Source organism: Mus musculus, chromosome 15 (genome assembly GCF_000001635.26).
Source record: "Mus musculus strain C57BL/6J chromosome 15, GRCm38.p6 C57BL/6J".
Lineage (NCBI taxonomy): Eukaryota > Metazoa > Chordata > Mammalia > Rodentia > Muridae > Mus > Mus musculus.
This window is the reverse complement of record NC_000081.6, coordinates 55,473,553-55,491,004: the sequence shown is the minus strand read 5'-3', so window position 1 is coordinate 55,491,004 and position 17,452 is coordinate 55,473,553. Positions and strand designations below refer to the sequence as shown.

General features: G+C 42.2%; 1 protein-coding gene and 1 pseudogene across 3 annotated transcripts in view; one reads left to right on the top strand and one right to left on the bottom strand.

Annotated features, from left to right (window-relative positions):
* The window catches only part of Col14a1 (collagen, type XIV, alpha 1), a 213,160-nt gene that overhangs the window by 29,799 nt on the left and 165,909 nt on the right, over positions 1 to 17,452 (bottom strand). For all 3 annotated transcript variants that reach the window (XM_006520385.4, NM_001368422.1, NM_181277.4), the window contains exons 41-42: positions 3,020 to 3,073; positions 2,468 to 2,539 (exon numbers count right to left, since the gene is read on the bottom strand). In XM_006520385.4, coding sequence (XP_006520448.1) covers positions 2,468 to 2,539; positions 3,020 to 3,073 — 126 coding nt within the window. The remainder of the gene's footprint in view (positions 1 to 2,467; positions 2,540 to 3,019; positions 3,074 to 17,452) is intronic.
* On the top strand, positions 15,438 to 16,257 carry Gm18787 (predicted gene, 18787; annotated as a pseudogene).

Here is a 17,452-nt window from a genome sequence, read left to right as displayed (position 1 = left end):
TTTGTGGGGACTGTAGGTATTTTAGTGTGTCCCATATTTAGAGTCTAATGCGGATGCACATTAGGCCAGGTGGGTCAATGGGGAAGTGTCATTCTCATCAATAACTTCTGGCCTTACTCTGTCCCTTTACATCCCATTTAAACTCTCCCAAGACCTTAGTGTCTTCTTCTTCTTCTTCTTCTTCTTCTTCTTCTTCTTCTTCTTCTTCTTCTTCTTCTTCTTCTTCTTCTTCTTCTTCTTCTGTCCATTTTCATCCCATCCTTTTTGGCTTAGGACCAATCACGGCATATGTTTCCATATCAGGGTAAGAAAAATTAGTCCTGGGGGAGGCAAGTAAGAAAAGGACCCCCTTCTCCTCCTGCACAGACAGGTTTGCCTTACCCTACCTAACCATGGTAAAGTAATGTCTTCCTGCTTTCTTACTGTATTTGGGATGCTCCAAAGTCTTTGATGCCCTAAGTGATGCCATGGTTCTGCTGGTTTGAGCATCCACTACCTCTGAAACCTCTTTGGTGGAAGGGAGTCTTTGCTCCCTCAGTCTGGGGGATAAATTCTGGAACTCTGGTTCCCTAAACCACGTCTTGAGGAGCAGAGTGACACCTAGTTGCACCGTGTTTTTAAGACTTTCTGGTGTGAAGTAGATGAGTAGATGGAAGAGATAAGATTGGCAGAGAAAGATGAGAATGAGAGAGAAGAGAGAGCAGAAACACAATCTGTGTATGCTTGCTTGCAGGAGCTCGTGTGTGTGTGTGTGTGTGTGTGTGTGTGTGTGTGTGTGTGTGTGTGAGTGCATGTGTGCATGCATGTGAGTATGTGTGTGTTTCTGTGTGTGTGTGTTTCCATGCATGGGATCAAATGTGGCAATATCTTTTCAATTAAAGGAGATATGTATGTGAAGACAAAGTCATCCAGTTTTCTTCCGTGACCCAGGACTAGTCGGATTTGAAAACAGGAGAGTCAACCCCCTTCACAAGCCTCATCATGCATGCAACCCACCGCAAGAGGGCTCTGTATTTAAGCCAGTGCCTTGGGAGGAATTAGAAGCTTGGCAGTCTGGGACAGTGAGAAGGCAGTTGGGGTGAGTGCACAGCTTCATAAAGTGACTACTAATGTCAGTGTTTCTGAGGATGTGCAAATCATGGTTTGTTTGCTAAACCCGTATTCACTTTTCTGGGTGTCCCACAGGTGTGTCTAGGTATGTGTGGTGTGCACCATAGCACAGAGGAGGACTCTGAGGATTAAAATCCAACCCAGTGTCTCTGATAGAAGCAGTTCCCTGCCTTCCTTTCCTGTTGAAACCCAGTCCCCAGAACTTGTGAATACATCACTTTAAACAGACTAAAGGGCTTTGCAAAGAGAATTTAGTTAAGGACTTGGGAATTTTCTAGGGAAATTTTACAGACAGGTTCTTAAAGGCAAGACTCTTCCCACCTGTGGAAGAGACGTGGCCATGGAAAATGGGATGAAAAGATGATACACTAGTGGAATTGAAGACGGAATTCATACCCGCCTCTGCACCCTTCGGTCACACATCTCTGACATACACACCCTCAGCAGGTTGACAGCAAGACAGACTTTTCTAAGTACAGTAGCTTTAGTTTACAGGTAACTCTGCCCGACACAGATGCTGCCAAAATGCTGATATATCTAAGTCTACAGTGAGAATCTTGCAAGTCACCAAACACATGGAGAATGGCTTTAGGGAGAGTGTCAGATGGCACACAGTTCACAGATGAGGTACAGACAGGTTGCACCCCTGGGCTCCTTGCCTTCTCCCATTGGCTGTACTTAAATGCTAATGAAGAGTCTAGAAAGGTGAGGGGAAACAAGTTCTTCTCATTGTACTTTCACCTACACTGTCTGCTTGTGTGTGCTTTTGATGAGCTCTGTGATTGAATGGAAGGTATAAAAATACATTCCTATTTTCTCTCAAACTTTCCATTTCTACCGTTTTATATTTTCCCGCCTTGGGAGGCAAGCATGATTGAACATTTAGCTGTTGTACCCAATCTTGACAGATGATACGGAGTTCACACAGGCAAATACAGAGCAAGCCATGGGGATACATTTAAGCAAGAGCATGGCCTACATTCCAGTAGGACCATTTAACCTTAGCCATGGTATATACACAACTTGATCTTAAAGCTCCAACTACTTTCCTTCAGGGAATCCCATTAAGTCCAATGGTGAATAAACATGTTCTATAATTTTTTTTTGAAACAGAGCATCTCTATGTAACCCTGGCTATCCTGGAACTTGGTATATAGACAAGGTTGACCTAGACACACAGAGATCTGCCTGTCTGTGCATCCCAAGTGCTGGGATTCAGATGAATACCACCATGTTTGGCATCTGAGCAAACACTTCTGATCCTCGGAGATGCTAGTAAATTTAAACATATACGTTCAGAATATATGTCCTATGTACATAGGACATATATTCTGAACAGCTACCACTGAGTACTCACAGGTGGCCCCAGGGCTCCTTGCGGTCCCATGCTGCCTGTGATCCCTGGGACACCAGGGGCTCCAGGAATGCCCTAAAATAGAAGCAAGAAATGGGACAAAAGTGAAGACTCATATATGCAATGGATCATAGCCAACTTTCAAGCAGGGATAACAATGCATGCCCTAACAGCTTCCCTCCCCATCACCAATGTTTCGGGAGTCATTATTCATTGCTCTGCCCAATGAATGACCACATATAAGGCCGTTTTTAAATCTCCATAGGTTTGGTCAGGTAAGGTTCTATGAATTCCAAGTCTAATTTATAGGTAATCACAACTAAATGAACAGATACAACCTTATAAAAAAAAAGACTCAGTGAATAATTAAATCATATGGATTTGTCATTTTTAAAGGATGATAAAGGTCTATACCAACAAACAAACTATTGTTACAAAATAACTACAACAACAAAAAGTGGCAGCTGGAAAAGCCAGCAGGAGAAAATTTCTACCAAAACAAAAAAAAATTGCTTTAAAGCAGAACGTATTCCAGAAGTTTCTAGAAATACTCACAATTGGCCCAGGTGGTCCTGGAGGCCCAGAGGAACCGTCCTTCCCGGGAAATCCCTGGGGTGAAGAAAAGGTGTGTCACACAAGTGGTTGCTACATGGCTTGTAGGAGATGCTCATCAACTTCCTTTGAACATCTAATGCACAAATTCTGCCACCTGCGCTGGACTACCGAGGGCATGCTGTTGTTGAACTCCTTAGGAGTTGTTCTTGGCAAGTGTTTTACGTCTGTTGGCTCCAGTCAGTGGCCCCAGAGCATGGGTTGTAGGTGTGAGAAATGTCACTTATAAACTTAAATAGCTACTTCATTTCAGAAAGTTAGTTAAACTAAGCATAAATAAGTTCTATTCTTTTTGATTAATTTCTAGACCAAAGAGCAGATTCATGTCTCTTGGGATCCACAAGTCTTGAGTGAGAAATGTACCCTATAAAGAGTCTATATTGCAACAAGGGAAAAGCAATGATCTGCAATTCTTAGCTCTTGAGAAATTTATTGGGGCAAAATGTGGGCCAGGTGACTTGCAGTGGTGTGAAAGTTTTGATCTGGGAAAGTTTCTCTGAGTGTCTCCTGTCCTGGGCTCAGCACTGGATACATGCCTGCTTCCTGTTCTACTTCAGAAGAGAAAAAATAACTAAAACAGCCCCCCCCCAACTAAATGCTGTCCCTTAGAAAAACTACTATCCAAGACATTGGATAAGTGAATATGTGCTATTTTTATGAGAATAAGAAATATTAACAGCTGGGATGGCTTCCTCTCACAATTATAAATGCCAGCCCTTCTGACGTGGTTAGCATGAGAGAGAATCCTCAGTCTAAATTTTATAAGTACATAAAAGTTTTCAAAGTCTCACCTCCTACTCCTGGGACAAATAACCGTTTCACCATGAGGTTTTTCTATAGGAACCCTCAGACCCATCCCAAGCCCCCTTGACTGGCATCCTTGCTTTATTTTCTCGACTCTCTTTCTGACAGTTCCCACCACTTTAGCCATAGGCTCTTCCTCCTTCCCCTCTCATGGCACATAACAATCTATGTTATTAACACAAGAACTCTACATAAGTGTTACCTCTTCCAGTGCCAAGTACCAACGATGCTGTGGGGTAATGAGCTTGTGGGGGTGGGGATGCGGGCAGTCCAGAAGGCTTCGAGAGATGGCATAGGGTAAGTGTACGTGAAGGGTAGGTTGTCCAGGCCCTTGACAATGTTCTCAAACCCTCTCTGCCAACGAGTCTTAGCACAAAAGGCAGCCAGGGAGGTGACTGCTCACCCATATTTCGGGTTTGCCTTTTCTGCCTGGCACATTACTTGGCTTCTTTTTCCAGCCTTCTCACAGTCCAGGTGGAGCCTCCTCGTGCCTGAGCACTGGCCAAAGAAGGAGGCCAGTTTCAGCCTTGGCTCATAAACATTTCCTGTTGGTGGCGCTCCATTTTCTAGTCCCTCTTGAAGCAACTTTAGAGGCTGAGCATTGAAGAATGCTCCAAGGCAGAGGCTGCAGAAGGACTATGTGAGATGGAGACTCCTGCTCTTCCCACCCTGGCTGCTTGTGCTGGGTTTCAGACAAGAGATCGCCATTACTGGGCTTTATTTAATTGTCCTGCTCTGCATAAAGTCATTTACATGTTCGGATCATTATGGCCATTATCCAAGGCTGATACATATGGTATCGTTGCTGCCATTTATAATATTTCTGGTTTTCACTTTAGTAAAAAATATTGGACTTAGAACTGGATATGACGGTATGCATCTATAATCTCAATACTCAGAAGGCACAGGCTGGGACAATATGAGTTTGAGGCTAGCCTGGGCTACACAGTAAGGCTTTGCCTGAGGGTAAGTCTGCACACAGACTAAGTTACACACACAGTGTCTCTGTCTTTCTGTCTCTCTCTGTCTGTCTGTCTATGTCTGTCTCTCTCTGTCTCTCTCTATCTCTCTCTCTCCATCCTTCCTTGAATCTGTTAATTAAACAACAAAAATTTATTCTGATGTAAGGGTAATAAATAAACATTTTTAGTAACGTGTGATGGTTCATGCCTCTCTCAGTACTCAGAAGGCTGAGGCAGGGGGATTGCATGAAAATTTGAGACCAGTCTTGGATGCACAGTAAAATTAAGAAAATCCCAGAGAGGCCTTGTCATGAATGAATTATCCTCACTGGATTTTAAATGTAGTGTTTCCTGGGAAAAGAGCATCCATAAACCAGTGTATATAAGAGATGGCCAGGGTCTTCCAGCCCAACAGCTTCATTTTATAAATGAGAAAACATGGAGGTAAGAAAGGACAGAAAAATCTTCATATAAAAAGTTTTTAAAATATCAGTTTTATTTAAGTTTTTATTTATGTGTATATGAATATTTGTGCTATCTGTATATGCTCCCTGTGCTATGTGTATATGCTATTCCCTGTGTGGGGTGCCCTTGGAAGCCAGAGGAGGACAACAGATCTCCTGGACCTAGAGTTACATCATGGATTGGGAAAGGTTTATGAAGTTCCACCCCTAGCTGAGATGGCTGCCTAGGTAAGGAGAGGAGGTTTCTTCAAACATCCCCCAGAGGCTTCCCACCGCTCCAGCTGATGGTCCCACGCCCACTCACAACAGGCAGGACTAAGCACGCCCAGGGGGGCTAAAAAACAAAGCAACAACAACAACACCTTGGCGGTTTGAATAGGAATGGGCCCCCATAGACTCCTGTGTTAGGATGCTTGGCCATAGGGAGTGGCACTGTTAGAAGGTGTGGCCTTGTTACGGGAAGTGTATCACTGTTGGGGCTTTGAGGTCTCCTGTGCTCAAGCTTCTCCAAGTGTAGCACACAATCTCTTCCTGCTCTCTTTGGATCCAGACATAGAACTCTCAGTTCCTACTGCAGCACCAGGTCTACCTACATGCTGCCATGTTCCCAGCCATGACAATAGAACTAAACCTCTAAAACTGTAAGCCAGCCCCAAATTAAATGTTTTAGTTTACAAGAGTTTCCAGGGTCATTGTGTCTCTTCCCAGCAACAAAACCCAAACTAAGATAAACAAGGAGGGGGGAGGAGGATGAAGAGGAAGGAGAAGAGGAAGAGGAGAAGGAGGAGTGGGAGGAGGTGGGGGAGGAAGAGGGGGAAGAGAAGGGGGAGGGAGAGGAAGAAGAGGGAGAGGAGGAGGGGGAGAAAGAAGAGGGAGAGGAGGAGGGAGAGGAGAAGGAGGGGAGGAAGAGGAGAAGGGGGAGGAAGAGAAGGAGGGGGAGGGGAGGAGGGGGAGGAGAAGGAGGAAGAGGAGGAGAACCAAAGGAAGCACATGAAGTTGGGAGAGAAAAACCAATGGTGGATGCAGAGGAATTGGGGGATAGGGGAGAAATTTGATCAAAATGCATTGTGTGAGTGTATAAAATTCTCAATAAAAAGTAAAATGTTAAAGAAAAATTGAAAATATATTTTTTTCCAGAAGAAGTTTTCATATGACAAAAACAGGCTGTAGCACATATGAAAGCAGTTTTAACAGGACTCCATTTAGTTCCTGCCTTCAATGTTGTCCAGGACCAGACAAGAAGGAGAAGCAACCTGGGTCAGAACGGTATTAACAGCCTTCCATGCCTCAGATCCAACAGTGCTCAGGAGGAAAATATCCCTCATCCAACAGAGAGGGGCCTATTCAAAAGGAGAGCTGAGCCATGACATATTTTTCCAGAGGAAGACATTTCTAAACAAACAAAATTGCACTGTTCCCTAGAAGATAGGCAGGAAGTAATGCATTTCCACCCTGCTCCGCGCCCCAGGGGGAGGCATGTGAAAACTCAGGAGCCTGTATCCAGCTCTCTGCTGACACTGAAAGACACTGTTGTAGACATGTCTGCACACTCCTGATTTATAGACACAACATGTTCTGTCTGGGAGGGAGCACAGTGAAATGGCGTTCTTACTCGGGAGCTTAACTGGATGTGCAGTTAGTGAGAAAGATGCTCCTTAGTTACTTGTTCTGTGCCTAGGCAGCAGGTTTAGGTGCGGCCATACCTGATTCCTATGTTTAGAGCAAAGCTTATGTGTTGTTCAGTATTCCATTCCTAACAGTGTTCTAGTGCGCAGAGCAGCCATTGACAGATCATGGTTCCAGGGGTTCTTTGCGCATGTCCAGCAAGTGATCTTAATTGAGGCTACAATGAGTCTGGCAATGTAGAGGATAGAAGGAAATGCCAATGTCATTCATTCTTAGTGTTCTTCATATTTTTCATAGTGTGGGCAGTCAGTGAGATGCGTTGTACAAGCTAAGAAAGTGCTCAGTGCCTGAGCTACATCGCCAGCCCTTCTTCATACTCTCCCATCTGGACTCATCTAACTTCGGAAGACAAAATTCCACTTCACTACATTCTTGGGGGACAGTTTCTTAGAAGCAGACCTGCACCCATGTGTGGCTGATTTCTACCTGTATGGATCTTGGGAGGAAATCTGAAAGGAGGCAGGGGAGGAAGGGAAACAGGACAGATGAAGCAGGCAGAAACGTGGGTCATCTTAAGTTGGTCTGTGTGAACCCATCGGGAGTGCAGACTGATATTGTACAGAGCATATTGGTTCGCTAAGGCTCAGGGGCTGACATGCCAGTTGCTAGGATGACTTTCAAGGGAAATGAACAACGTTTGGCTGTGAGATGGAGCCCATTTCCCAGGTAAAGTGGAGCTGGTCAGCGCACCAATGGCACCCAAGGCAGTAGAGCTTCTCTCTCACTTGAGCCAAAGGCTGAGATGGGATCACAGTGGATCTTGTTCTGACATTTTCTTTTATGGACTAAAACATTTGAACAAATGAACAATTGAATGTTGGTTCTTAAGGCTCCTGTGAGTTTCCGATTTCTATTACACATCCCTTTAAATTTACATATAAAATGGAAGAATGTTAGCCTTAACTTCATATGAGGAAAAAAGTCAAAGCCATCTTCTTCAGATGTCTTCTTAATCCTAAATATAAAATCACAGCCATTTTTTTTGGGGGGGGGGAATCCAAGACAAGGTTTCTCTGTGTAGCCGTGGCTGTCCTGGAACTTGCTCTGTAGACCAGGCTGGCCTCAAACCAGACCTGCCTCTGCCTCTGAAGTGCTGGGATTAAAGGTGTGCACGACCACCTGATTTCATTTTTTTTTAATTTGAGGGACTTAAAGAGGTCAGGAACTCCACAGGAAGACCAACAAAGTCAGTTAACCCTTGGAGGATCTCGGAAACCGAAATCAAAGATGGAGCATGGACAGGACCTAGATCCCAGGCACATATGTAGCTGATGTGCAGCTTGGTCTTCATGCAGGTCCCCGACACCTGGAGTAGGGCTGTCCCTGAACCTGTTGCCTGCCTGTGGATCCTGTTTCCCTAACTGGGCCTCCTTGTCTGGCCTCAGTGGGAACAGATGTGTCTAGTCCTTCAGTAAATGATGTGTGGGATGAGAGCAGGGTGACACCTGGGGAGGGGCTCCCCCTTCTCAGAGGAGAAGGAGAGGAGCTATGAAGGGGATCAGGGGAGAGGGGGGGCTGATATTTTGATGTAAAGTGAATAAATAAAAAAATTAGAGCCATCACCCATGACTTCATTACTGTAAGCCACAAGTTTCCAAGTTGCCACACATTTAGAGATACTTGCATGGATATGATATGCTAGGCATTCTGTGGTATCTAGACTGGCGATGGAGAGAATAAGTTCAAAGTTTTGTGAATTCTCAGGCAGTGAAGTGATAGCGACCTCTGTGCTAATACACAAGAGAATTCCGAGGGGACACAAAGGACAAGCACCTGACCCAGGCTGGGGACACAGGGTAGCTTTTACAGAAGAGCAAACATCGAGGTCACCACACTCAAGATAGTTGAACTGCTGTGGTTTGAATGTGTCCCACAAAACACATCTGTTGGAAACCTAATTCTCTTTGCAGCCTTCTTCTGAGGCAGGACCTAGGAGGGCTACTTAGGCCATGAGACCTCTGCCCCTGTGAATGACAAACACACTCATCATGGAAGGACCTTGTTGTAACACCTTTCTTGCTCCCTCTCGCTCCCTGGTCAATGGCTTCGGCCACATTCTGCCTTAGATGAAAAGGCCTCCTGAAATATGATTCCCTAGATCTTAGACTCCCCACACTCAAGATCCCAATCTACCTGCTCTTACCTCATCTAACCTTAAGTACTTTGTTACAGTACCTTCCAAATCATCAGATGCACTCAGCCCAACAGTTTCCCTCACCAGGTGCCACTGTATTCCCTGACACAGCCCACTCTGAGAAAATCTATTACCTCTTACTAGGGGAGGGCTTGAGACTGCTTACTCACCTCTCTATCTCAAAACAACAAATTTGGTGAAACGAGACACTTGGGGAAACTATATATTTTATAAGATGTATTTTTTAAATGTGCATAAAGTCAGCCACCCTTAAACAGATATGCTTGTTGACATGAATAGCTTCAGGCATTTTTGGCTTTTTGATATTCCTACCTCCACATATTAATACATACCCACAGCCCACATTAAAATAATTCTTGCTAATAAAAAGTTAAAAGGATTTTTATAATTTATTTTGGAAATATTTGCCTATGAGCAAATTACTAAGTTGCGATTTGTTGTGATTCTCAGCAACACAAAAATCTAACTTAAATTTTATTTTGAGTATTACTAATATTCTAATGAACACTAAATTCACTTCTGCACAAAAATGCAAACCATATTTAATGGTGAATTCATTGGATACTTATTAACACCCATTTATATTTTTCTTTTGCATACATTAGATCAACTATAGACGCCATGGCTAGTGTAGCAGCTGGCCACCAGAAATCAGGTTGCCGCTTGCCACAAAGGATTACCTAGTAACTACCACATAAAAGTGCCACACAGCCAAAAGCTACAGGCGATGTAAACACTGGCCTGGAGCAGAGATTACAAACAAGTCCTTCTGCATAGTACCATGCTAGGTCTCACTGAGGAATTTTTAGTGGCACACACATGACGACTATGTGTGTACACCTAATATATGTATGTGCATTAATAAATGTATATGCATACACTAATATATTTAATGCAATTTAGAATATAAGGCTATACATTTTTATTATCTCACACTTATAACTTCAGATGACTAAAACAACACCATATCAACAATACTGTATCAAAGAACTTAAATGGACATACAAAAGAGCTTGTATAACATACTATTTGATTCCAAACCCCAGATAGGTATAGAATAATTAAGGTAGATTATTTTTTAAGAATCCTTTTAAGAATATTTAAGGTTAAAGTACAGGATCTCTGTATTAAAAATAACAAAGCAGACAAACAAAAATAATCTGAGGACCGAGGTGGTAGAACCATCTGTTTACCAAAATTGAAACGTCTGCCCCTGCCCTGAATGACAACATCCCAAGAGGAGGCAAAGTAGAGATCCAAGAGAACCTAAGAGCAGGAAGCCGAACACCACAGAAGCCCCTCCCTTCCCAGAGGAGGCAAGTAAAGGTCTAAGATGGTAGAGGCACACTTTATGAATGGTCGTTTCCTACTTTACTAAGAAAGTAACTCCAAATTGGATGCCTGCCCGCAAAGTACAGGGGTGTGACATCTTCATTATTAGAGTCCTGCTACTTAAGTGTCTTCCTGGAAGATTTTTTTCAATCATGAAACTCCACAGTGATCTTTACTTTCATAATTTTGTGGAAATAACATGTACAGGGTTGGAGCCAGAGAGATGAGCTAAACTCCCGGCTCCGGAGCTGCTTCGTTCTGATCCTTGCTTATTTTCTCCAACTTTCAGACCTTCAAGTTCTCTGGAAAGATCGGATGCCATTGCCTAGCATTCATGAATATCCTAGAATTAAAAATGAGACGACAAGACATCTGTACATATTGCATGCTTTATGCAATAGCTCATTGACTATTTTAAATAAACAGCCAAGCCCCAATTGCATGAGGCATCGTCTCTGTAGCTGAGTGTACAAATGTTTTTCTGAGATTTTATGAAAATCCATCTAGAGTTGGACCCACAAAGAAGAAAATCCAATCATTCTGGCTACCAGTTTTGTGGTAATAGCTTGCGTTGCCTTTTCCGAGGAAGAAAGATACCCCTGGGGCTCATTCTCATGACTCTAGCACTGCACAAAGTATTTTTTAGATGACTCTTTCATTACTATCTAATATTCATGACAGGAATAAAATCTATCCAAGTAGTTGACTCAAGTTCAATTTCCCAAGTACATTTTTAAGACCAAATCATTTCTGCTGAAACAGAACTTTCCACACAATATGGTCTTTGTGTGCATCAAAACCGCACACTAAGAAGCATACATCAAGCATTCTTTCACGGTAGAGTTCACGTTTGTTTTTTTGTTTTTTTTTTAATTCTTACATTTGTTTGACTTTTTATATTTCTTCACCATCTTCCCAGAAATGTTATTTCACTAAACACAGGCATTACAAAAGCCCTGACTCATTAGGCTGATATCAAAACCAGTGGATGTCAATAACGTATCTTAAGATTATATCATGGGAAATGGTTCATATGAGTGAAACTCCACAACATTCCATACAGAGCAATATTACATCCCTGACTGACAGATGACGAAGGAGTGGCTTGGCTACTTAACGTTGCTGGGCCCACATTACCCATTCTGTATTTAAACCTGGACCTGGTTAGCAGTGAGGTGTGTGCCCTTCCCCACATCAACAGGATCCAAGTGCATAGCCGTCTCCGTGACAGTTCATCTCTTACAAAGAAGGAAGGCCAGTGACTGCTACCCATGGGGATGATGGAACCATTGAGGAAAAGAGGATTCCAACATAGGTTTGCCCTGAATTCAAAAATGAACACACTCTCCACATGGAAGAACTGAGGTATGTTTACTCATAAGTTGTGTATCTTCTTTTAGTAAATCTAAGTCAGAAATTTTAATTCTAAAGTTTTCCTTTGGGTACTTGTCAGAAAATTGATCTTGGAGGAAACAGTACTCAGAAGTAAGAAAGAAACTGTCTTTTTTTTCTGGTATTTTTAATTCACTTACTACCTATCTGATCTCTATTCATCTATCTCTCATTTATCAATAATCTATCCCCTACACACACACACTCTCTATCTATCTATCTATCTATCTATCTATCTATCTATCTATCTATCTATCTACCTATCTCATATGTCAATATACTGAGCTCTCTAGCAACAATCTGTCTATAACTTCTATCATTTATTTTCTCCATATATAAACTATCTCTCTATCCCTGATTTGTCTCTATCTATCTATCTGTCTATCTAGCAATCAATCCATCTATCTATGAATCTATCTTTCTAGCTACCTACTACCTACTTACCTTGCATACCTATTCTATCTGATTTCTCTTAGGACCATATGAATGTTAGGGTGGAGACTAGCATACATCAGAGGAGTTTGAAGATCACAAGAAAGGCTCTGTACTCAGATACTAAGAAAAAAGAAAGTAAGTAAGAGGGGGTGGGACAGGTGGGGGAAGATTTATAGGAAAAAGAAGGAAAAGCACAGAATATTTTAGTTGGAATGACTTAGAGTGAAACCTGGATGCCAGACTGAATTAGCTTGAACCATCACTTTCAACATGCTGGTCTGTTGGCTTCCAAGGACAAGGTGGAAACTTACTCTGGGAAGTCTAGCTAGACTTACTTATGGCCTCGGGCCCAGTGTCAAATAAGATTTGTATCCAAGAGTCCAAGATCCCCCTTGGGAAAAGCCAGAATAAGCTAGAAATATTAGAAGAGGTTATATCTTCTCTTTTTTATTATTTCTCAAAGTCTCCTACCCTCTTGGTAAATTCAGTGGTAACATTGGCACCAGACTCATAAAAAGAGGTCACCCTTTTCCTAAGGTAACCCCAAGGTGATAGTATGAGGTTTGGGCTGTAAGATTTTGCTGTCAATAAGAGAAGGCAGAGCATTGGAAAATGTTTGAAAGGGGCTTTTCGATTTTTTTTGGTTGTGAATCCCACCATTCTCTTAGCCCTTAGTCTGCACTGTGTCATGGTTATTGCCACAATTAAGCAGAATAGGCTTAATTGTGAAGTGTTTGCTCTCAGTATTGTCTAAGTAGTCCTGAATCTACCACTGCCTAGCCAGAGAGACCAGGATGGAATATGACACCTAAATGGCTCTCAACCTATGTCTAACTACTTCTATCAAAACTTGATCCTGCCAAGTAATTCTTTTAGACCTTTATCTCCCCCACACACCCCAGCCTTCAGCTCATCTGACTAAATAGATCAGACTCCTCGAAGTGACTAGTGACCAGACCTTCTTCCTTCCTCCTCAATGGTCTCTAAAAGAATCATTGTTTTCCCTGCCATTGTTTTCCTGTAGTCAGTTTACAGATAGCTTTCTTTATTAACTGAAACTATTCTTGTTTTCATAATCCTCCCTGCAGATTCTATAATGGGAAAATTTTCAAGCTAGTGTGGTAAACGGCCTGGTGCAGGTGCTCAGTTATGATATGTCTGACTGAGAAAAATATGTGTTGTTCTTCCTTCAAGCAAAGCAGCTACATCACAGTTCCATGGCACTGCTATGTTAGTTCATGGGAATAGTATTCCCTTAATTTGTATGCCAGATGGTACTGTCTCCAGATAACTTTTCTAAGGCAATAATCACCCAGTCTCCTTTAACAGACATGTGGTTTCATACTGAGTGAATGCCGCTGACAATCAGATTTACAAAAGAACTCCATTCCCATCCAAGCATATTTCATAATGAGCATCAGACACATCCTCAGAGCTTTCCTTCTAAATGGAGGGAGAGAGGAAAATGAAAGCCAAGCATCAATATCTTATCACTTTATGATAGCTCTCAAGTTTTATTAGTAAAGATGAACGTATGTGGATAGAAAAGTATTTCTTAAAAAAAATCTGCTTTCATATATGGATTTTAAGAAAAACGATTCTAAAACCAAAGGATTCAAACACTAACCTAACAGGTTTGGGTCAGAGTTCTTTGCCAAGACTGGGCTCTATGCATAGATAAATCAAATAAACTCACTCAATCAAATCTCCAGACTCACTGTTTTCGGGGCTTTGGAAATCATGAAGGAATCTAGGTGTGTAACCACACAGGATCTTAGCCTATGCACTTAGCCAAAACATATAAATACGTCTAGATACTTCTCCCACATACATACAAGACATACATAAATCTAACTCTCAGGGAAGGCCGTCTCAGAAGCACTAGTCTAAACATGTTCTAGAGTGAAACTTGGTCCATTTGGTAAACAGACACTGTGATGAGATTTTAAACAAATGTAAAGTTACCATTAAAAAGGTGGGATAAGAAGAGATTTCAAATCCCATAGCTATGCACCCAGAAGAAAAAATTAATTTCTTTTTTTTCTTTCTTTTTTGCAGTATTAGGAATTAAAACTATGGCTCCATGCATACTAGCTAAAAACTATCCAGACTGGCCTTGAGCTCAATTTGTAGCCCCAAAAGACCTTCTTCAATTTGCAATCCCCCTGTTTCAGCCTCCTGGAATAACAGGCTCGTGGCACCAGGTCTGGCCCTCCATTTCTATATTCTTGAGAAGCATAATGATGGGAAGCTGTAGCCTGGTCTGACAGAGTAGAGAAGTAAGTTTTCTAAGCAAGTGTTAGCCTCTTAAGGCATGTATCAATCCCCAGGGAATACTATTTGAATGCTGTGTTGATCTTCATTGGACAAGATGTAAGGTCTTCATTGCCATTCGCTATGATTCAGGAGTTAAGAGAAATATGGGGTTCCTCACAAGTCTAAATCAGAGATAGTTTAGTAAGATAGAGGCTGACACATGCTGACAGACACATGCTGAGGTCACAAGACATGAGAAGTCAATCTGGTACTGACCTGGAAGCTCCCTCCCTCCCTCCCTCCCTCCCTATTGCCTAGCCTTCATCATGGCAGAGAGTGCTGTGCCAGCTCTAGGGAAGAAAAGTCATCAATGGTCCTATCCAGCTGTGACCTCTGCAAGTTACAAGAAGGACCAGCCTGCCAACGCATATCCATTGGTGCAATAGTAGCATGAATATTATTAGGGTAGCCGACTATTTTCTGTTTGGATTTAAATCCACTCAACAGTATGGGATTTATGCCTGGTGTTGTAAATGAAGCTGAGGACCCATGGCTGGGTAGGCCATAGAACCTAGGAGAGAACCCACTACCGTTATTTTGCTAAATGTATCCAGTAACAAAGTATTTTTATAAATATTATACCCATAGGTTAGTGCAGTTTCTTATTTCAGTAAATGCTGATTAATACAGATTCACAACTGGTCAAAATGCAGAGTATAAATGAGTGTGATGTTGAGGTGTCAACTGAACATCTCTATCATATCCTCCTTTCTCCAAGGCTCAGGGAACATCATGGAAGAAGGAAAAAAAGGTGCTTCATAGCCTCACCCAGAAACTAATGTCTTAAAAGAAGAGCATGAAGAGGTGATTATGAAGAGGGCTTCCTTACAAACTGACAGAAGGATGTCATCTGTCTGTTCTCCCAGTATGTGGAGATTGTCAACGTTAATCTTCCAAGAGACAAGAAGATTAGAAAAGATCAGAGGATGACAGTTCTGGCTGTTGACAAATTCAATGGAATTAAGATTAAAGGAAGAACTGTCCGTGTGGACCATACGTCAAACTACCAGGCTCCTTGGGAATCAGAAGCTGTGGATGATATGACTAGAGGCTCCAGGGGAAGGACTGTGGGGCCAATACAACTCCATCAAGTTCTTCTGAAGTCTCTGAGGATGAAGATGTCAAACTCACAAAAAAGTGAGAGAAAAAGGAAAATGAGAAGACTGAACACCAGGTCCAAGCTGGGCTTCCATCCTGCACTTTGTCCTTCAGAAGCAAGAGAGTAAAGGAAATGGATGGACGTTGCTCAAAGAAGCACAGCAGCAAGAACTCAGAGAGAGCCCAGAAGTCTGCAGGTGGAAAGGGGAAGAAGAGTCACCAGACTCTCCTGATGTCAGGAGTCCCTGCCATGGTACAGCAGAGGACCCTGAGTGGGAGGCAAAGACAGAGAAACCCTCGCATGAGCACAGGTCCTCAAGCAGGAGGGAAGGAGAAGAGCAGAGCAGAGATAAGGATAGAGGGAGGAACTCAGGTACTCATTCCAGCAGGCTCGGTGGGCATTCTGAAAGGTGGAGTCACAGATGTAGAAGTAGGGGTCCAGATAAGTCCTATAGGCATAAAAGGCATAGTCACTCTTGAGAGCTGGAGTCCTTCCACACCAGTGACTATAGACATAACTTAAGCCTGTTCCAGCTGTCCAGTTCTTTGAAAATGAATTTTGTTACATAAATATCAAAAGGGGGGTTGGAATGACCAGAGGTTGGAAAAGACTGTTGTAAAATGTTTTCTAGACATGCCAGGGCTGTGGTCCATATGAGCTCCCAGCAGCTATAGGCACACACATCAGACCTACACGTTATCACACCAGTCAAAAGTCCAGCGTGTTGGCTGGAGGAACTTACAAAGCCCTACCCCTACCTGAGGGATGCTGGGGAAGAGATAGATTTCTTTAGGGATGTGGCTTCTGATGGGTTGTCCATCATCCAGTGAATAGTCCTATACACATGCATACACAGGTCTCATTAACTGAGCTCAATAGATTAAAACAAGAGCAAGTTGGGAGGGAGAGTTGGTGATGGAGATCTGGGAGGAGCTGAAGAGGTGAAGTGGTAAAATATGATCAAAATATATTAAATACATATGTGAAATTATCAACGAATAAATAAAAATAATTTTAAAAGGAAGATAGCTTCATTTGAAAATGTACTAATTTTTTTATTTAGGTCAATTTTTTATTTTTCTAGGTAAACCTGACTGCATTTTACGATGAACTTGTATATGTATGCATTATGCAGGCATATATGCACACATACACATATGTTTACACACGCTGATTTATGATCTTTAGCCACACACTGTTCTAAAGTTGCCCCACTGTTCCTGTTCTTCTCTACACAAACAGTTCTTCCTGTTTGCAATGGCTTTCCTCTTCTCATCTCCTCTGTCTTCCAATCAAGAAGCGGCTTCCAGGGCACCTGCTTGGGAAATCCGTCCCAGACCCTCTAAGCCTGGCTTGATTTCCACTCTTTGTTCTACCAGAACTCTGATCCCACTATAACATGTGGTAAAGTTTTAAAAATTGAATTTCTCCCAATAGATCACAACCCTCCAAGCCTGGCTTGGTGGAAACTGGTCAATGAAACAAATGTCATATTTCAGCTTGATGATTTTTATACTTTATTTTGGTGCTTTCTATTTGAACCAATAAAAAGGACAAATAACTGAGATATACTAAACCAATGGAGATGCCTTTATAAGCCATGCTACTTGGATTTCCATCTATGTGGTTGTTACTTTCTTTTAGGTCTATACTTCAAGGATCTGAAAGAACTTAGAAAAACCTACTAAGCCAATAGATGCAATTGAGTACAAATAAGAATCAGGCTTGGGA